This window comes from Monodelphis domestica, chromosome 6, assembly GCF_027887165.1.
Source record: "Monodelphis domestica isolate mMonDom1 chromosome 6, mMonDom1.pri, whole genome shotgun sequence".
In the NCBI taxonomy this organism is placed as follows: domain Eukaryota; kingdom Metazoa; phylum Chordata; class Mammalia; order Didelphimorphia; family Didelphidae; genus Monodelphis; species Monodelphis domestica.
The window spans coordinates 187,918,259-187,940,980 of NC_077232.1; the positions used below are offsets into that span (position 1 = coordinate 187,918,259).

Genomic DNA, 22,722 nt, shown 5'->3' on the forward strand with positions numbered 1-22,722 from the left:
CCCATAGATATCCAGATACCTGTTAGTATCAGAACCAAAACATGAACCCATGCCCTCAGACTTCAGGTCCAATGTGTAATATATTCAAAAAACTGGAGAGAATGGGACCTGTGACTCAGATAAAGGGAATTGACCTTTGTGAAAAGAAAGAGATAATTAATATTAATGAGAAAGAGACTTTTGTGGCCACAGGGAACAAGGGGTGAATGAATGGTGATGCAGGTTCTGAGGAATGAATGAGGAGAGGTGACAGAACCCAGAAGACTTCTACTGTTTTTTAGCCTTTAAGCATATTAATTAGAGGGATGATATGAATGATGAGCCAGCAATAGATACTGAGTAGGAGCAGCCAAGCAGGTAGGAGGAGAACCTGAAGAGTTTTCCCAAAGGAGGTGGTATCTAACACAAAATGGTAGTCAGTCAAACAGTGTCAGCTGTACCATTGTCAGTCATATATTGCTAATTTCTCTTTCTTCTTGGTTCTTATCTGCCTAAAATCATATTCAAGTCTACCCTCTCCCCTGTAAGAAAAGGCCACCTCTTTGCTTTTTTATTCTATTTGCCCTTAAGTGTTATATTGAATTCCTATAATCATAGATCTAAAGGTGGCAGAGACCTAGGACCTTGGGATCCAGTCCTCTCATTTTACAAATAAGGAAACTGAGAACTAGCAGATAAAGGCCACAAAGGTAGTAAGGCTTAAAGTCATGATCATACTGGATCCAATTACCATATTATTATTCTTGTTCAGAAACTGCCATGGCCTCCTTGCCTACTCAGTAAAGTTCACTTTTTTGCAACTACTTAAGACTCCATACTCTACCATATTCACAGTTTCTAGAATCCACTGAAAAATTAAGGTTTATATTTCACCAAATGAAGTAAATTTTATTTGACAGAATATAATTAGCTAGTTAACTCTAAATACTGTCTGAAAACAAATGTAAATATTCAGATGAGTAAGAGTTGAGACTTGTTCAGTAAACATTCTTGCTGAGTCCTGATAAACTTCTAAGGAGTCAGACACTTTTCAATTTAGTATACATTCTGAACTTGGGAGGGGTGATTGCATAAGATTTCAGCTAGCTCTTTGGAAGCCAAAAAAGGGTGTACACTGCACGTTGTAGCATATGTAACTTTTAAGTTATTACATCATTTTGCTTTTTTTTTTCTAAATGCACTTTATCTTTCTGCTTTTAGTGTACTCGCCAAATAATCTCTGAGAAGCTGGGTCGAGGCTCAAGAACAGTGGACCTTGAACTGGAAGCTCAGATTGATATATTAAGAGAAAACAAGAAAAAATATGAAAATATATTGAAACTGGCTCAGACACTATCCTCCCAGCTCTTCCAGATGATACACACTCAGAGGCAGCTCGGAGATGCATTTGCTGACCTGAGTTTGAAGTCCCTGGAACTCCATGTAAGATTCTTCTAATAGATTGGGAACAGGGGGTGGGAAGGGAGAACACCCATAAATACACATGTATTTATATACACAAACACATATATGTTATAAGGGAGTTATAGACCAGTTCTTTTTTTTTTTTCATGATTTAGGGAAACTTCTGAAGACCCACTAGAACCATAAATAAGTTAAGAATAACAAATGATTGATACTAAAAAAAATTATTAATGAACCAAAGTTTCTAACTGTCATACCCTGCATCTCTATTTATTATAAATAGTCAGAATTGTATGGCATGGATTAGAGGAATTCCTTTATGATCCATCTAGTCCCATGAGCATGAGCCCCAAATAAATGAAGAAACTTGGACTGTATCACCTAAAGAAAAAGAAGACTTGGGACCACATTTTAGCTCTCCTTCAAATGTTTCAAGGACTTTCTTTTTTTTTTTAATTTTATAGTATTTTATTTGATCATTTCCATGCATTATTCATTAAAGACAAAGATCATTTTCTTTTCCTCCCCCCTCCACCCCCTGTAGCCGACGCGTGATTCCACTGGGTATCCCATGTGTTCTTCTTGATTTGAACCCATTGCCATGTTGTTAATATTTGTATTAGAGTGTTCGTTTAGAGTCTCTCCTCTGTCATGTCCCCTCAACCGCTGTAGTTAGGCAGTTGCTTTTCCTCGGTGTTTCTACTCCCACAGTTTGTCCTCTGCTTATGGATAGTGTTTTTTCTCCTAGATCCCGGCAGATTGTTCAGGGACATTACACCGCCACTAATGGAGAAGTCCATTACCTTCGATTATACCACAGTGTGTTTGTCTCTGTGTACAATGTTCTCCTGGTTCTGCTCCTCTCACTCTGCATCACTTCCTGGAGGTCGTTCCAGTCTCCATGGAATTCCTCCACTTTATTATTCCTTTTTGCACAATAATATTCCATCACCAACATATACCACAATTTGCTCAGCCATTCCCCACTTGATGGGCATCCCCTTGTTTTCCAGTTTTTGGCCACCACAAAGAGCACAGCTATGAATATTCTTGTACAAGTCTTTTTGTCCATTATCTCTTTGGGGTACAGACCCGCAGTGCTATGGCTGGATCAAAGGGTAGACATTCTTTTATCGCCCTTTGTGCATAGTTCCATCAAGGGCTTTCTTTTGAAAGAAGCACTGGCTGTGCTTCTTAAGATCCCAAAGGGCAGAGCTAAGAGCAGGAGAGGTAAACTTGGGCTCCATGTAAGGATAATGATTTGATCTATTCAAAATGATATTGGACAGTGAGTTCCTTCAGCAGAGACCTTTAAGCAAAGACTATATTCTTTATCACTTGTCAGTTATGCCGTAATGGAAATTTTTTTTTTGTATGTGTAGGTCTAAATGGCAGGTTAACAAGCACTATGTTACAATGTTAGTGAAATATCCTTTGGGAAGTAGTAGGGTAGAATGAAAAGAGCATTGGATTTGGAGTCAGGAAATTTTAGGTTCCAATCCTTCCTTAGATACTTTTTAGATTGGTGACTGTGTAAGTCATCTAACTTTTTTAAGACTTAAAGAGTTATTGTGAGGACTAAATGGTGCAATATGTATAAAGTACTTTCAGTCCTTAAAGTCATAAGTAAATGTGGGCTATTATAAGTAAGAATTATTCCATCTCTGAGATTCTGTGAATATTGTTCATTTAAAGTTTGAAAGCAGTTCTGAAGAATTTTTCAGGGAAAGGAAATGTGGTAGAGTACAATTTTTAATTAGGGAGAGAACAACACTCTTTTTTACTTTTACAGTTAATAAGATTTATTTTTTTCTCTCCATTGTGGGAGAAAAAAACCACATAGATCTATGGGGTGGAGAGGGATGAAGTGAGGGTGCAAGGGATGGAGATATCATAGTAACAAGTATTCATGATTAAGTGAAACAAATTCCTACATTGGTTATGTCCACAAGTTTAATAAAATATGTATACTTTTTTAAAAAACCCTTGTCTTCTGTCTTAGAAGAATCAATACTGTGTATTGGTTCTGAGGCAGAACAGTGGATAAGGGCTAAGCAGTGAGGGTTAAGTGACTTACCCATGGTCAGACAACTAGGAAGTGTCTGAAGCCATATTTGAGCCTACAATATCCTATCTCTAGGCCTGGCTCTCAATCCACTGAGCCACTTAGCTGCCCCATTACATTTACTTTTTGATCAGGAGTTAGCACTAGTAGACCTCTACCCCAAAGACATTAAAGAAAGAAGATCTAAATGTACAAAATTATTCATAGCAGTTCTTTTTGTAGTGACAGTAAATTTAAAACTAGTGGCAGGGGTACTCATTGTTTAGGAAATTGATGGACAAATTATGGTATATGAATGCAATGAACAACTCTCCTACTTGTCTAATTACTACTAGTCACCACCATATTTTTTTGTCTGCTAGGGATTAGTAACAGAAACATCGAGGCAGCTCTGATTCATCTGAACAGCTACTTGCCCAATCTTTAAGACTCATGTGGTAATGGCTCTTGTTAAGTGAGCAAGTGGTTACCTGCTTGACTGACTTCATCATACATACATTGTTAACCTAAGTCACTAATGTTTGTATTAATTATTAATTTTAAAGTATAACTTTTGCCATTTGTTTCTAAAAGTATTCATTTGATGCATAGTAATTGCTTGGTTATCCTTGTTGACCTAAAGTTTCTTTTTTTTTAGTGATTAAAAAATAAACTAGTTTATTATCAGCATGAAAACTTCCCCTATCATTTTTTCAGTGTCCTTCTTTGACTTCTTTATTATCTGTTTTGAAATTGAGATCTTTATCAGAGAAAATTACTGCAAAAAGTTTTCCCTTTTTAAGGTTAGCTTTATTGATTTGTTTATGCAAAATTTTTAAATTTTATGTTATCAGCATTATCCATTTTATCTTCTGTAATCCTCTATTTCTTGTTTGGTAATGTGCTTTTCTCCTTTCAGTAGATCAAATGGATATTTTTTCCATGTTTCTCTACTTTGCTTATAATGTGATCTTTTTATATATAGGTCATGTATTCATTTGGAATTTATCTTGGTATAAGGTGTGAGATGTTATCTAAATCTAATTTCTTCTGTACTGCTATCTGATTTTCCTAGGAATTTTTGTCACATAGTGAAGCCCTTATCTTAGTAACTAGAGTGTGTTTATCAAATACTAGATATCCAATCACTCAGCTTTTTAACAATTGCTAAATTGTTGGGGGAATTATTGCTTAGTAAGTAGAGTTTGAGGTTGGGTACCATTAGATCCCTTTGTTTCCCAGTTATTTTCATTATTTCCCATAAGATTTTTGACCTTTGTTTTTTGGTTGTTTTTTTTGTTTTTGTTTTTGTTTTTCTTGCTAACATCTGGTTTTCATTTTTATTTTTTCTAGTTCTGCAAAGTAATCTTTGGTAGTTTACTTAGTGTGGCATTGAATAAGTAAATTAATTTAGGTGATATTGTCATTTTTATGATAATAACTTGCCCTACCTCTGAGCAATTAATCTTTTTCCAATTTAGGTGTGCGTTCTGTAAGCAGTGATTTTTGCAGCAAGTTTCTCTGATAAAGGTCATTGCTTCCAAGATAAAGAACTGATTCAGATTTATAAATTTAAAACTTTTATTTTAATTTATAATTTAATTTTCAACTCCAAATTCTTTCCCTCTTCTCTCCTTTGAGAAAGACCTGTTAAAAACATGTGTAGTCCAGCAAACTAAATGTCCACATTAGTCATTACATGTTTGTGCATAGTTCAGAATTGCTTTTCAGAATGACTACCAGTTTTCCCACATAGCTCCTCCATCATTTGCCATCCCCCTTTTTTACTTTAATTTTCTTACCAATTACATGTAATAATAAATTTCCACATAACTTTTTTATATAATCCAAATTATCTTCCTCCATTTTTCCCTTCCCCCTCCCAGAGCTGATAAGCAATTCCATCTGAGTTAAACGTGTATTAACACATACAAAACATGTTTCTACATTGTTCATTTTTGCTATTAATCTTATAAAACAGAAACCACAAATCATATACCCAAATAAACAAGTGAAAAATTATATGCTTTCATCTGCATTCCTTCTCACAATAGTTCTTTCCCTGGAGATGGATAGCATTCTTCATCACAAGTCCTTCAGATTTGTCCTGGATCATTATATTGCTGAGAGTAGCTAATTCTTTCATAGTTGATCATTCCATGGTATTGCTGTTACTTTGCACAGTGTTTTCCTGGTTCTGCTTATTTCACTCTGCATCAGTTCATGATATTTCCAGCTCTTTCTGAAACCATCCTGTTCGTCATCCCTTATGGCCCAATAGCATTCCATCACCATCATATACCACAATTTGTTCAGCCAATCTCCAATATCCCTTTAGTTTCCAATTCTTTGCCACCACAAAAAGAGTATCTATAAATATTTTTGTTTAAGCAAGACCTTTTCTATTTGCCATTTCCCTTTTTGTTAACTTTGCCAACCTAATTTTTTTCCATACAGTCACTGAGATGGTACCTCAGAGTTCTTTTATTTTTCATTTCTCAAATTAGCTATAACTTGGAGCATTTTTTCATATAATTGTTGATCACTTAAATTTCTTCCTTTGAAAGCTGCCTATTCATACTCTTAGACCATATGTCATTTGGAAAAAGTCCCTTTCCCAATAAAAGGATTTTTTAAATTTAATTAATTAATTTAGAATATTTTTCTATGGTTACATGATTCATGTTCTTTCCCTGCCCTCCTCCCACTCCCCTCCCATAGCCAATAAGCAATGCCACTGGGTTTGACGTGTATCTTTGATCAAAACCTATTTCCATATTATTAATATTTGTACTAAAATGATCGATTAGAGTCTACATCCTCAATCATATATCCATCAAACCATGTGATCAAGCAGTTGTTTTTCTTCTGTGTTTCCACTCCCACAGTTCTTTCTCTAGATGTAGATAGTGTTCTTTCTCATAAGTCCCTCAGAATTGTCCTGGGTCATTGCATTGCTGCTAGTACAGAAGCATATTACATTCAATTGTGCCACAGTATATCAGTCTCTGTGTACAATGTTCTCCTGGTTCTGCTCCTTTTGCTCTGCATCAAATCCTGGAGGTCATTCCAATTCACATTGAATTCCTCCAGTTCATCATTCCTTTTAGCACAATAATATTCCATCACCAACAGATACCACAGTTTGTTCAGCCATTCCCCAAACAAAGGGCATCCCCTCATTTTCCATTTTTTGCCACCACAAAGAGCACGACTATAAATATTTTTGTACAAGTCTTTTTCCTTATTATCTCTTTGGGGTATAAACCCAGCAGTGGTATGATTGGATCAAAGGGCAGGCATTCTTTTAATAAAATGATTTTTTAAAAATAATGTGAACAGGCAATTCTCAAGAGAAAAAAATGCTAGCTACTTTAGCCATGTGAAAAAAATGCTCTAAATCATTACTAATTAGAAAAATGCTAATTATGCAGTTCTGAGATTCTACCTCACTAATTGGAAAGGATGAGAAAAGAAAAATAACAAATATTGGAGATGCTTTGGGAAAACAGATAAAATAATGAATTTCATGATGAATCTGTGAATAGGTATAGCCATTTTAGAAAACTTAGGAATTATATAGAAAAATTATAATACGTATCAGTAACCCAGTTATAGTACTGCCCTTAAATGATCAAAAAATAAGGATCAGTGGAATAGACTTGGGGCAAATGACCTCAGTAAGACAGTCTTTGACAAACCCAAAGACCCCAGCTTTTGGGACAAAAACCCAGTATTTGATAAAAACTGCTGGGAAAATTGGAAGACAGTGTGGGAGAGATTAGGTTTGGATCAACACCTCACACCCTACACCAAAATAAATTCAGAATGGGTGAATGACCTGAATATAAAGATGGAAACTATAAGTAAATTAGGTGAACACAGAATAGTATACATGTCAGACCTTTGGGAAGGGAAAGATTTTAAAACCAAGCAAGACTTAGAAAGAGTCACAAAATGCAAAATAAATAATTTTGACTACATCAAATTAAAAAGTGTTTGTACAAACAAAACCAATGTAACTAAAATTAGAAGGAAAGCAACAAATTGGGAAACAATCTTCATAACAAAAACCTCTGACAAAGGTCTAATTACTCAAATCTATAAAGAGCTAAACCAGTTGTACAAAAAATCAAGCCATTCTCCAATTGAAAAATGAGCAAGGGACATGAATAGGCAATTTTCAGTTAAAGAAATCAAGACTATTAATAAGCACATGAAAAAGTGTTCTAGATCTCTTATAATCAGAGTGATGCAAATCAAAACAACTTTGAGGTATCACCTCACACCTAGCAGATTGTTCAACATGACAGCAAAGGAAAGTAATGAATGCTGGAGGGGATGTGGCAAAGTAGGGACATTAATTCATTGCTGGTGGAGTTGTGAATTGATCCAACCATTCTGGAGGGCAATTTGGAACTATGCCCAAAGGGCGATAAAAGACTGACTGCCCTTTGATGCAGCCATAGCACTGCTGGGTTTGTACCCCAAAGAGATAATAAGGAAAAAGACTTGTAGAAGAATATTCATAGCTGCGCTCTTTGTGGTGGCCAAAAATTGGAAAATGAGGGGATGCCCTTCAATTGGGGAATGGCTGAACAAATTGTGGTATATGTTGGTGATGGAATACTATTGTGCTCAAAGGAATAATAAAGTGGAGGAATTCCATGGAGACTGGAACAACCTCCAGGAAGTGATGCAGAGTGAGAGGAGCAGAACCAGGAGAACATTGTACACAGCGACTGATACATTGTGGTACAAGAGAACGTAATGGACTTCTCCAGTAATGGCCTTACAATGTCCCTGAACAACCTGCAGCGATCTACGAGAAAAAAAAACAAAACTATCCTCAAGCAGAGGACAAACTGAGGGAGTAAAAACACCGAGGAAAGGCAACTGCTTGACTACAGAGGTTGAGGGGACACGATCGAGGAGAGACGCTAAATGAGCACCCTAATGCAAATACCAACAACAAGGAAATGGGTTCAGAGCAAGGACACATGTGATACCCAGACGAATCGTGGGTCGGCTAGGGAAGGGGTGGGGGGGTTTGGGGGGGAAGGAAAAGAAAATTATCTGTTTCCAATGAACAATGTATGAAAATGACCAAATAAAATAATGTTTTAAAAACTAAAAAAAAAAGATTAAAAAATAGGAAAAGGTCCTATATGTTCCAGAATATTTGCAGCAGCTCTTTATTTCATACCAAAATAACTGGAAACTAAAGGGATACCCATCAGTTGAGGAATGACTAGAAAATTTGTGAACTACTGTCCATTAAGAAGCAAATGATTTCAAAGAGATAGAGAGAGATTTATATCAACTGATGCAAAGAGAACCTGAGGCAAAACCAGCAGAATGATTTATATAATAACAGCAGTGCTATAAAGACAAACAACTTGGAAAGCTATAAGAACTAAGGTCAGTGTACTGACCAGCCATGATTCCAGAGGAGCAATGATGAAACATAACTCTTCTCATTGTAGAAAGGTGGTAAATTTGAGGTACGATTTGAGACTTTTTTTTCATACAGCCACTGAGGGAATTTGCTTTTCATGACTATATTTGTTATAAGGAATTTGTTTTTCCTTTCTCCTGTTTTTTCAGTAGGATGAGAAGTGGAAAATAGCAAAAGATAGATGTTTGTAATAATTTTTTTTTAATTGAGAGGTGAGAGAGATACCTCAGGTGGGGAATGTTTCATGGACTTTCAAATGAGATCACTAAATTGGTAGGTTTATTTAATTATTTTGTTACAAAACACCCAAATGGGGATAATCTGTAAATATTTGTAATTTTAAAATGGAACACTTTAACAAAACTTTTTTGGAAAATATATTTTCAGTTTTGTACTATATCTTATTTCATTATTTTTAAAAATGTGAATCATCAAATGATAGAACTGGTAAAAGGGCCTTAGAAATCACCTAGTCCAGGGGCAGCTAGGTGGTTCAGTGGATTGAGAGCCAGGCCTAGAGATGGGAGTTCCTGGGTCCAAATATGGCCTGAGATACTTTCTGCCTATGTGACCCAGGGCAAGTATTTAAACCCCATTACCTAGCCCTTACCACTCTTCTGCCTTGGAACCAATACGCAGTATTGATTCTAAGACGGAAGATAGGGTTTGAAAGAAAGAAAAAAGAAATCGCCTAGTTCAGACATCAACAAACTATGGACAAAGGGACAAATCTAACTTTCTTCCTCCTCCACTGAGGTAAGAATGATTTTTTACATTTTGATTATAAGAAACTTTATATTAAAATGTTCAAACCATCCTGAACTTGTGGCTATATAAAAATAGGTGACTTTGCTTACCCTTGATTAGTCTTATCCCTCTAATAATAAAAAAAATGTATTACACATACACTGATTATTTATGGCAAACACTAGTCACAATCAGTAAATGTGGGGTGTGTCTAACCAGTGCCCCAAATTTCAATTCCAATTAGATTGCAATCAGGGAAACAGAAAAAAAAGAGTAAATAAGTGTAAAGCTAAATTCATAAATTTAGAGCTAAAAGGGATTCCAGTCATCTAAGCCAGAGCCTTTATTTTACAAAGAATCCTGGTCCACAGTTTTAAATAATTTGTCCAAGGTTACCTAGCTCGTAATTAACAGAATCCAGATTCAAACCCAATGCCTCTCATGCCCCTTCAACCCCACCAAAGACCCCAGAATCAGTACATCCAGTGTTTCCACTGCCTTATTCCCCAGTCTCTCTTCAAAGCCTGGCTATCTGGCTTGTTTTTTCAAAGGTCATTAATGACTTTCTACTCATCAAATCTAGTGTCCCACCATCATACTCTTGTATTACTTAACAATGCAAGATCAGACAAACCAGTTAGACAACTAATAAATGAAATATATATTTGCTCTATCGCCTTCTGAATTACTTTAAAGTATATTCTTTTAAAAAAATGTAATCATACATTTTTTATGCTGTCTGACATGCTCTGTTATTATCATTTTGTATCTGAATATTCCTCACAGACTTGATATTTATTTTATAGTGCCAACCTTGCAATACCTTTATTTTATGCCACCTTTCTCCAGTAGATGGACATGTAGATTATTTCTAGTTTTTTGTGTTTATAAAATTGCCACAATTGTTTGTATGTAGATAAAACTTTTCTCTCCTTTTGGTGATTTCTTTAGAATAAAGCACTAATGATGTCATTACTGGGTCATAAGATAACATTAATTTTATGTTATCCTATTGTTCTCCAAAAAGTTAGACTAGCTAATGTTCTACCAACAGTATAATGTAGTAGGAGGTATGGCAATGACAACTATTTAATTTTATCATATTTTGATATTTCTTTCTAATTTAATGTACGTAGGGTTATTCTTTGGCTATTTTGATTTGACATTTCCCTACATATGAAGGACATTGGGTATCATTTTATGTAGTTATTCCCAATTTGTTTTTCTCCTTTCCAAAATATCTAATCATGTCCTTTGACTATTTCTCTTAGTGAATGCCTATTACTTCTATAAGTCTATATAGTTCTGGATGTTAAACCTTTCCCTAGTAAGTTTGCTGTAAATATTGTGCACTTTTAAAATTACAGACATTTTTGTTTTAAAGATATTCCCTGGTATAAAAATTTTTTATTTTTCTAAAATTGAATCCACTAGTTTTGTTTTTAGTAGTCTTATTTTTTTCCACTTTAGCATTTATTAGTCATCTACTGTTCTAGGCATTTTGCTAAGTTTATATATGGAAAAAGATAAATAAGGCCCTCCCATCAAGGAGCAATTCTGTTAGCTGGAATTAATCAAATGTTTCCCTTTTCCATATTTAAGACAAATATATAAATAAAAATATATATAATATACATATATATAAATAATCCTTTTTTAGTTTTTAAATTCTTTTCTTTTTAGATTATTTAATTCATTCCTGTTGACTGTAATATCTGGCATAAAGTATAATTCTTTAACAGCTTCAGTAAGCAACTCTTGTTTTCCCAACAGTTTTCATTCAAATAATAATCTCATAATTCTGTAAATTTTAGACTAGAGTTTAGTAAACAGTTACTTTTATACACAAGAGGAAGCTGGAAAAAAGAACCCAGATAATATTACATTCATTATTTCTCTTTTTCCCCCCCTATATACCAAATGATTTTTCTGATCTCTAAACAGTAAATTTCTCTTCACTAGTTCTTTTTCATAGTTCTTAATATGAGTATCCACCTAATGACTTTTTTTTAGGAATTTTTTATTACTTTTACTGTTTCTATGTAATATCCTTTTGGGATTTCCATTAGGGTTTGCATTAAATTTTCAATTTACTAAATCACAAGCAAGGAATATTTCTGCCCTCTCATCCAGGTATGTGAACTGAGACTCAGTCATATAATGAGCTAATTTATGGCAGAGTCTAAATCAAATCCTAGCTTTCTCAGTTCAATATCCTTTACTGTTATACTATACTGTATCTCTTATAAAAGCTTCATTAATCCCAACATTTATTTAGAATATATTTGAATCAAGTGTAACTTCATAAAGTTCACTTAGTATATTAGAATCAACTCGATTTATTGGTTAGTATTTAAAATTGGGTGGGGAGCCCTAATTTTAATCTTTCACTATTTAAAGCCTCTTTCTTTTGTATGTACTGATAATTCTGTTCCAAGAGCCTGGTCTATTTTTGATCCTGTCAGTTGCTTTCATGATTAGTCTATAATTTAAAGAGACCTAAGTAAAATATGGACTTTTAAAAAGTAATTACTCTCCTGATTCTTACAGCTTCATAAGTATTAGGATGTTGCAGCAGGATTTAAAACTGTTTTAAGACCTTGATGTTCGTATTGCTTTTTCCTTATGTAGTATATTATTTTTAAGTAGAACAAATTCAACAGAAAAAAAATATGAAAAAATTAATCCTCTTGATTATATTTGGCTACTTGTGGTTAACCCTATGAAACAGCTCCAGAATTGACCATGAGGCCTTGTGGAGTTGAACGAAAGAAATAAAAGCTGAATATTGTGGGGACACTATACAGAAAGAGGGAAAGAAGCCTGAACTTTATTTTTTTTTTGGCTAATCATATTTTTATGATCTGAAATACAGACATTTCCCCCATTAATATTCTAATCCTAATTTTACCATTGTGTCATAAAATTATAGTCAGAATGGACCTCAGATCCCATCTAATCCAACTCTTACAATTCCACAAGTGGTTTTAACTCTGACTTTTTCCTATTGAACATCAAATGAAACGAGTCTTAGAATACAAATATATTATTTTATTTTTGCTCTCTTTATAATTTATCAGTCAGTCCATCAAGAAGCATTTAAGTGTTTTCTGTGTTCCAGGCACTAGGCTGAGCTCCTACAATATAAAGAAAAATGTTAAAAAGCCCCTACATTCTCTTAGAGGAATCTTTATTGGTCAGACATTATAAATATATTTTAAAACTGGAGCTTTTTAAATTCTCCCACTCTACCTCCAATAAAGTTATATAATTATTCAAGTGACTTACTACTTGTATAAAAGTAAGTGGTCTACAAGCCAGAAAAAGAACTAACCTAGCTGATGGTTTTTGTGGCTAGTTTTGCATATGTATTTTTATTTGTAATGATAGAGGGAAGAGAAGGGAATAAGCATTTATATAGAACCTGCTATGTGACAGGCACAATACTAAGCATTTTATAAATGCTATCTCATTTGGTCCTCACAACAACACTGGGAGGTAGGTGCTATTATTATCCCCATTTTATAGTTGAGAAAATTGAGGTAAACAGAAGTTAAGTAGCTTAAAAGGATCTCACAGCTAGTAAAATTTTTAAGGCTGGATTTGAATTTAGGTCTTCCTGACTTTCCAGGCCCAAAGTTCTATCCATGGCACCACCTGTACCCATAAGAGGAGAAAACACCAATGTACAAATTAGCATTTTTGGTTATCTTGAGTTAGGAAATTTTGATAACCAGATCCAAAAGAAAAAATATATTGTCACATGGACTGCCTTGAAGTAAAAGTGCTTATAATACATAAAAATTACTAAATTTTTAACATCTTTTCTTCTGTTAGACTGCCTGCTCTCTCTATAATCCATCAGTTCAGTTATTTAAGAAAGATTTTTAAGGCAAAATTTGTATTAATAATATTAATGATAACTGACATTTACATTGTGCTTTGAGGTTTGCAAAATGCTTTACTAACATTGTTATTTGAGCCTCACATCAACCCTGTCAGGTAGATTTGTAAAGAGTATATAGGTATTATCCCTATTTTACAGATAGAGAAACTGAGGCTTAAGAGGACCAAGAGATTTTCCCATGTTCATGAACATAGCTAAAGGTGTTAGAGGAGAGATTTGAAACCATGCCCAAAATTCAATAATCATTTGACATTGCAATGTTAAGTAAAATTTCTGTCTCTTCAAAATCACTACCCCTTTTAATGACCCTTCCACTACTCACAACAAATTAAAATGTTTTACACTCAGTGTAGAATACTGAGTCATAATTGTATTAATTAATTCGGGCCTATTTTAAATACAATCAGCTGTTTCCATTAGTTAGTACTAGCATTGGACCCAGAGCTTCAAAATATTCAGTGATGTATAAAACTGGTGTAGAAGACTTTTCATATTTGAAAATGCATTCTATTAGATTTATTGAGTGAAACACAATCTATAATAATATTAAATCAGAGTAGCGGAGTGATATTTTTTTAAATGAATCCATACCTAGAATACTGTTTCAGGATTGCCTGATAGATCCTGAGTAACAAGTTTTCAAGGGAAAATCTTAAGAAGATGAGAGTTACCTACTTCCTTTTATAAGGTTGCCTATTGAACTATAAAAGCTGTACATTTATGGTATACTAATTAAAGCATATATGCTACATATGATTTTTTTTTAAGCAGTAGTAGGGTTATATACAAATATAGTCTTTTTCAACCTATTTTATAACTTTAGCTAATAGTGACCTCTTTTTCTCATTATTTTGAGAATAGAAAAAGCAAAGTTCTTAATTTGAAAAATTCATATTGATATCTACATTAAGTATTTTCCTGTTAGTGATATTAATTTTTTTTCCTTTAAGGCTCACTAACATATAGCTAGGTTAGTTATATGACCTACATATTATCTTTATTTTAGGAAGAATTTGGCTACAATGCAGATACACAAAAATTACTAGCTAAAAATGGAGAAACTCTTCTTGGAGCTATTAATTTTTTTATTGCAAGCGTAAACACATTGGTGAGCAAAACAATAGAAGATACATTAATGACTGTGAAACAATATGAAAGTGTCAGGTGAGTACATCTTTTTGTCATAATACCCATCTTGTTGACAGACCTCAAAACTACAGTATGTGGATCTTAACTAGTAAAAATAATTTTAAGATAATTTACAAATCAAGTAATGAGTATAGTAGAACAGATTAATTTATGGCATGTTAAAATATATATTTATCTTTTATGTTGAGGTTTGTTTTTTTTTTTTAAGACATTTTAGGTATAAGCAGGAAAGAAGAAAAATATGTAACTTAAGACATTTTAATAACCAAAAGAATTCCAGGACTTAAGTAGATAGAACTTGTTTCTTCTCACTTAAAGGCCTTCTTTTGTCTAGATTTATAGTAACACCAAGATCCTCATGTGCAAATCTAAAGATTGTTCACACAATGGAATTGCCCTAGTAGGATGTTTCATCTTTTTTCCCTGTTTTTATAATATAAACCTTTTGTTTAAACTTGTCTAGAGATTCTCTATCCCTTGGCAGTCTGGATTTTGAAGTTATCAAATGGAAATGTTTGCTGTTTACCTTCCAACAAAGTTAAAAGAATTAGATTTAATTATGGTCCCAAGTCATTTTGAACTGTTAGACAAAAAGTAATACATAGAACAAAGTATTATTGCTGCTTTTGTTCATAATAATGGGACAACCTGAAGTTGCTGCTTTGCTCTATTTATGACCATGAATAATTTTCTTTTGAGATAAATTCAATAACTTCCAAGGTCTTTTTTCGGGAAATCATTCTAAGCTAAATGTAAGTATAAAATGTTTTAAATGAATCATGGATATTTAAATACTCTGGTTGATTTTGTTTAGTCTTTCAAGTGCCATTGCCTCTACAAAGTAACTACATGTAATTAGTTCCATGATAATTTTGCAACTTGTACATTTTTTCTTTCAATTTATTACCTTATGTTTTCCAGGTATTTCTACTATAGAACCTCGCTAATAACCTTAGCAGTAGCAAAATGCTGTTGGGTATAATAGAATTCTTAAAGGAAATTTTCTTCAATAAAATGTTTATTTAGGCAGATTTGGTCCCTAACTGTAAGAGAGAAAACAAAATAAAACTACCCGGTCTCTCATTGTCCTTTTGGATTTCTTTAAGACAATTTTTTCTTTCACTCATACCCAAATGCCAATAGGAGGAAGAAGAAAAACCCTTGGGATAAAAGATAAATGTGCATATTAAATTCCCCTAGTTATCCAAGTTCTAAAGTCATCTTCCTCCCCATCCCTTTTACCTTTTTACCTCCCCTTCCTACTCTCTCCTTTCAGGCCAAACTTGTTCCTTTTCCACCCTATATATACTGCCATTTTCCTAGGCATTTAGACTTGGTAACTTGAATCATCTTTGAATCCCTTTCTCTTGCACCCTGTTCCCAAATGCTATTGACTGCTTTTTAAAATTTCCCACCTATCCTTTTTACTCCCAATTCATTTCTTCAACTAATTCTTGAATTGCAATAGCCTTTTAACTAATCTGCTTGCCTATGACTTCTTCTACTCTCTACCAAATTAGTATTCTTAAAATGCCAATTCTGTGTCAGCACCCTCCTGAGAAGCCTTTTATGGTTTACTAGTGCTTACAGGATCAAATACAAATACCTGGGCCTCTAACTCAGTAATGTATGCTAGTCTAAGTCTGCCTTTATAGTTTTGCCTCTTCCTATCATTTCTTGACATAATTTCTCCATTTTAACCGAACTAGTAATCTTACTGACCCTTGATCATGACATCCTTTGTCTCATACTTATTCTAATACTCTTCATGTCTTTGCTTCCTGTTTCTAAATCTCTAACTGCATTGTAAATTCCTTGAGGGCGAGAATTGTGTTTTCTACCTTTGTCTTAATGTCCAGCAATGTCTTGTACAGACCCTACATAAAGACTCTCAAGAAAGAGAGAGATAGAGAGATAACTGAAGTGAACATGACCTTCAGTTAGCAGTTTGACCTTTTGACTCACTGCCCTACATGCAAGATGAATGGAGATTCTGCATTCCTCTGCTGTCTTTTTTTGCAATATCTTCAGTTGGTTGGTGTCATTGTTAGTTTTATCTCTTACCCCAAATATATGTACCTATGACTCCAGGAAAGGTTATTAACACTTGATTCTTGCCCAAGAAAGAGTGCCGTTTTAACAATTAATGGAATTTTCTTCTTAATGTTCATCTTATTTAAAAACAAAGATATATGCATAGAAATTGCAAAATAGGAGCTTTGCCTGTCTGGGCTATTGTCTTTTAGCCATAACTACAGACTAGGTTCAGCATATTAGTAATAACCAATGAGCCTGAACCTTGAGCTAAGTTAAAGAAAGCCTTTATACTTAAGTTATGAGAGATTCTTTGACCCTGGCAAAAATGTGGTACAAATCTCTCCCTCAATGTACATAGCATGTAGATTAACTGAAAAGCTGTGAATTAAATGGCATTTCACTTCTAGTCACTTGTAGTTCACTTGTAGTCACTGTTCCTTAAGCCATTTTTTTGGTTTTGCTAAATTTTGTAAATTTGTCTTTTCTTTGCCCAAAGCAAAGTTTGCCTGTGTCCTTAGGCACTTTTTTATCTACTATACAGGAATACTTTTACCTTGTGAATGTAATGCATAGTATTGATTTCCTTCATTGAGTTTAATCTAAGATCTACCCTTCTTTGGTGTTTTATGAATAGTACATATTTTATGAGTAGTATAAGGACTCACCAGTCAAAGCACTTCAGCAGATTATTTTAAGTTGAAAGTTTGAGGGCAAGGGATTCAAAGAAAATCCCCAATTAAAAGTTTCTGTGATGGAATTTTCTTCTCCATCAAGGCCAGGAGTTTGTTGGCTTTTAGGGCAAGGGTCATCTGTTTGATCAGGACAGCAAGTGGCAATTTGAGTAAATGCTTGGGTGGCCTTTTAGTTCTGACTATTCTCATTGTGTAAGATTATTTTCCAACCCTCTGGTGCTTAGTGTATAGCTAGTCTTAATAAGAGCCCATTCAGCACTTTTTTATTGCTCCACAGCAGCTACCAACAAAAGGGCCATTTGTACTAAAGGGTTTTCATATGGAGACACCTGTCCTTTGGAAATTGACTTGAGAAATACCAACTCATTTTAGACAAGCCTTCAAAAAGCATTAACTTTTCATCCTTTACCAAATGGTCTGAATTCACATTAGCAATCATGTAGTAAAACTGTATCCCTTTGCAAGTTTATAATGTACCCTTCTGGTTTTTAAAAGACTCTAAAAGGATTTCTATATTTCAGCCAAACTCTAGGATTCACTATCTCCCACACATTTGCCCTTGCTTCCAGAACCTCCATTCTTCTGTCTGGAATACTTCCTACTCCCATCTTCCATCATATGTTGAAAACTTGCCTCTTCTGAGAAGTCTTGATGGCCTTTATCAATTAGAAGCTTCTTTCCCACATTTGTCATAGCTCTTTGTTTACATCTTTCTTGAGCACTTGTGGATTATTTTGCATTGTAATTGGTCTAATCTTCCTGCAAAGCTTCTCTTCTAAGGACAAATACGTGTCCTTATAGTGTTTTTTAACACAGTTGGCCCTTCGGTGTGGTGGCATTGAAAAAGTTTCCTTGTTGGTGCTGTTTTTAATCTCTAAATGAAATATTCAAGTATCTAACTTCAACATGATAAAGTTAGATATAACAAAATTATTATCATCCTAGGTAATTCAGAAACATCTGTGTACCTGGTTTTGAATTGGAGTAATGATCTTAGATGCATTTTCTTTTGTCATATTTCTTGGCTAATGCCAAGAAATCAGTGGCTTTTTGTAACTCAATTATCTTTTTTTTTTAAACCCTTACCTTCCATCTCAGAATCAATATTATGTATTGGTTCTAAGGCAGAAGAGCAGTAAGAGCTAGGCAATAGGGGTTAAGTGACTTGCCCGGGATCACACAGCTAGGAAGTGTCTGAGACCATAATTGAACCTAGGACCCCCATCTCTAGGCCTAGTTCTCAGTCCACTGAGCCACCCAGTTGTCCCTGTAACTCAATTATCTTAAGACAAATTTTGCTTTCAAATTCATTGGCACTGACATTATCATTTGTTCTATTTAATAAACCAGTTTGACATAGTCATCCTTTTCATTAGTCTGACAAGAGATGCAACCTATTCCCAGAGTGGAAGGGGAAAGGAGAGCCAAGCACATAATGGATAGAATATTTTCAGTGTATTACTTTTGTTTGAAGCATTGTGAATTCCCAGCATTATCAGATACATTTATTTTCATGTGGTTTATGTATATCAAGTCATTTGCAAATATTTAAGTTATATATTGATAGAGTAAAGTGAAAAGAATCACATAGCTCTGGAATCAAAAAGATGAGTTCATTCCCCATCTCTTCTGATCACATGTGCAACTTGGATAAGTCATCTAACTTCATTAGGACTCAATTTCTTAATCTATAAATAGGGTAATTAGATTAGAGGATCTGTAAAGTCCCTTACTGCTCTAGATCTGTGATCCTATATAAATGCCAACTTTTTTATGAGAATGATTCCACAACAAGCTAAAAACATTGTCATAAATTATCATTATCCCACAAAATTTGTATAACTGAACATTGAGGATATTCAATAAGAAAGTATAAAGTTGAACACCATTCTTTAGATGGCATCCCTGAGAAGTCCAGATAACAAACTTAACCTTTGGATACCAGAACTTTCTAAGATGTATGGCATTCTTTCTACTTTGCAATAAGTTAACTTAGTTTTTTTGTGTTTAACTCGAGGTTGTTACTGTGAATAAAAATGCTGGTTTTATGACACAGTGGTGTCTCTTGGAGGCTGTTGATAGAATAGATAGATATTACTATCTATTATATATTTACATATATATAAATATACATTTATATATATATATTATGTATAATATATATATTTTTTATTTATATATAATACACATATATATATATATATCAACACATACACACTCCTATATTGCCTGGCTCCAGACCCCTATACTTTGTGAGTTTATGTTTACTTTTTGTAAAATCTTCTTTTTTTTCCTCATTAGCATTGCCTGGAACTATAGAGCCTACATTAATGTTTTCATCTGCATTAAAATATTTGGAGAGTAGTTATTCATGTTATAAATATGTGGTTCAGAAAGTGCAGGATTTAAAACTTCCAACTGCCTAGTATTAGATTTGTCATTTCATTCCTCACATATGTAAATGTTAATATCATTTTTTATATTGAAGCTACCATAAATTCAACTCCTTGGTTCACAGAACAAAGACATGAAGATTAAGAAGTTTATCAACCCAAAGGATTGTTCTTTAGTTGATGATAACCAAAAATAAAAAACTGCAACCCCTGCCAATGTCAAAGCAGAGATGAGGCAAGAAAAAGAAAGAGAAAAGAGAGAAAGTATTCGATCCCAAAAGGTAATAGACAGCAGAAGAAGAGATGGAATTTAGAGGCCATGGTCCTTAAAAGCAAAGTCAATGACTGAGACCCACAGAAACAGTATTGGAGGAAGTATTGGAGGAAAATGCAACCCATTATACTCTGTTATAGAATTATCCTCTGGTAATGATGTCAGTTTCAAATTATTGACTTTGGCGTGATACCTCTCAAAATCCAGTAGTATGAATTCTTGAAGGGGTAAAGAATTCTTCCTTTATGTCCCATTACATCTGTATTGCAAGTGAGATAGAGATGTGGATTAAAACTGATAAGGAGATTGATGTGATATGTTGTGTTATTGATACAGAAATCATAGTGTTTTGAATGCTGCTGACCAGCCAAAGGGCACTTAAAACCATGAAGGACAAGATTTTCTGAAAATCAAGAAAACCTCTTGGGAGAAGACTGCTTTGATCTTTGATTCAATAATTAATTGTTCAGAAATGTAGCTTCATTTTACTGCCCTGAAGGTCATGCAGCTGCACATCCTGTCCTTTGCTCCACCTTCATTGGAAGGAGGCAGATGCTCAAAATGCAAACTGACACCAGGGATTGTTTTTTCCAAGAAAAAAAGTTTCAGGGTATCTCGTGAGGTCAGTATTCATTCATTTCTGTCACTACTTCCATCTTCATCCATAACTGCAAGACAATATAATGACTACTGCTCCTGATGAGGCCCAGGATTCATGAAGATATAATTAAATTATATTCACTGTTGTAACAAGTCAGAGGATTTTAAAATATATTTTAGAAAGATTTTTATAAAAGCAATTACAATAATCCTTATTGCTTACCAGGCTTTTATAGTCATAAGAAAGGAATGAACCTGTGAGTTATGCATAATTCCATTTTTAATAAAAATTTGTCTTTGTTATTGATCTGTTTAAATTGCCATATATCCAATTTTGTTCTAGAGAGACTACAGTTCTTATGACTTCCATGCAAAGATATTTGTCACATTAGAGAATATGACTGTTAATATATAATTGGGTTTTTTTACAGCTAGGTAGGAGAATAATGATGACAATCCCTGTTATTGCCACCTCTGCTCCAGGAAGTCCCAGGCCTAGTATTTGATGTTCTAGTGGAATCTGAAGCCGCAGGCTATCTCTGGTGTTGCACAGATCACCCCACAGATGATGAGGAAGCATCCTCCTCTACATCTTTCTCTTTCAATTCCTCCCTCCCTTTTTTTCTCCCAGATTTGTTACTTTAATTCAGATGAATTTTGCAAACATTCATTAAGTTCCTACTATACTGGGAATTGTTGCTAATTGTGAATAAAAAGACTAAAACTACACAGTCCCTGCCCCTTGAGTGTGACTGAGGGAAAATAGCATATACACTTAAATAAATAGCAAATATGTCTTGGAAAATAACAGTAATTTCAGGGTGGAGAGAACATCTGGAGGGGATAAATAAGAACCTTGTGAAGGAGTTAACTCTGGAAGTGAGTGTCAAAAAGAGTAAAGGATTCTAAGAGGAGAAAAATTTAGAGAGCATCCTAGGCCTGAGAAACTACATTATGCAAGGGCATGGGTACATATGGGAAATATAGCATTGTATAAAAAACAGTGAGGAAGCCAGATGACTGATAGACTGCATGAGGAAGTCTGGAGAAAAGATAAGAACCAGTTTACTAAAGACTTTCAATGCCAGCATCATTTGTATTTTATCCTAGTGGTAATAGGGAGACACTGAGCTTCCTGAGCAAAAGAGTGTAATGTGGTTAGGTTTAAAAGAAAAATGGCTACTGTGGGAAAGAATTACACAATGATTATAGTTATATATAAAGTACCTTAATGCCATAAGTGAAATCAAATAGGTACTTATAGATCTTCACTTTCCTTACTTCCCAGTCTAGATGCTGCTTGGTTCAAATAAGTAGTGTAATGAATCTCATAAAGTGATCCATTATTTGAATTCTGATTTGTACTACAAACTTCCTTTGGGCTAAAATCTATTATCATATTTTACATAATTACAACTTTTGATAGTGTGAATTCAACCAAATTCTTGGGATCACTTATCAGGATTCATTATTTTCAGTAACTAGTATGAGATTCTGACAGCGAGATGCACTGTCTCTATGATCTTAGTCACCAGTGATGTCTAGATGGTAAGATGCCTATAAAAGGTCTATAGAAAGTCATAATTTCCAAAGATTCCTCAGTCTTCTAAAGGGTAGAATGTATAGATGAACCAGAAGAAATATACTCCCATTAATATTTATAAAGACACAAAAACCTCAGACCCTACTTCAGTTTTTCTGATATTGTTGTCATTCATATTCCCTTTGTTGATGCAGACTGCATTCCATTCAAACTTTACCCTATGAATTCTTGTCCATATTCTGTAAGTTCTCCAAGAAGAAGATTACCTGCAGGTATTCCTCAGATTTGTCAGCCTTGCAAGGATACCCATGGAGCTTATGGACTATATCCCTTCTTTTTGCTGTGTGACTGACCTACCTCCTTTTCCAATTATATAACCCTCTGATTATGATATCCTTTAAGTTACTTCTCCTTCTCAGTTGCTACTATATTGCAGTATAGTGTATTCTCACTTCCCATGTGCCTCTCCATTTC

At 34.2% G+C, this 22,722-nt stretch overlaps 1 protein-coding gene across 7 annotated transcripts in view; it reads left to right on the top strand.

The window, feature by feature from the left end:
- Window positions 1–22,722, top strand: part of ARFIP1 (ADP ribosylation factor interacting protein 1) — a 174,040-nt gene that overhangs the window by 88,802 nt on the left and 62,516 nt on the right. For all 7 annotated transcript variants that reach the window (XM_056802774.1, XM_016423169.2, XM_007496231.3 and 4 more), the window contains 2 exons: window positions 1,201–1,422; window positions 14,567–14,724. In XM_056802774.1, coding sequence (XP_056658752.1) covers window positions 1,201–1,422; window positions 14,567–14,724 — 380 coding nt within the window. The remainder of the gene's footprint in view (window positions 1–1,200; window positions 1,423–14,566; window positions 14,725–22,722) is intronic.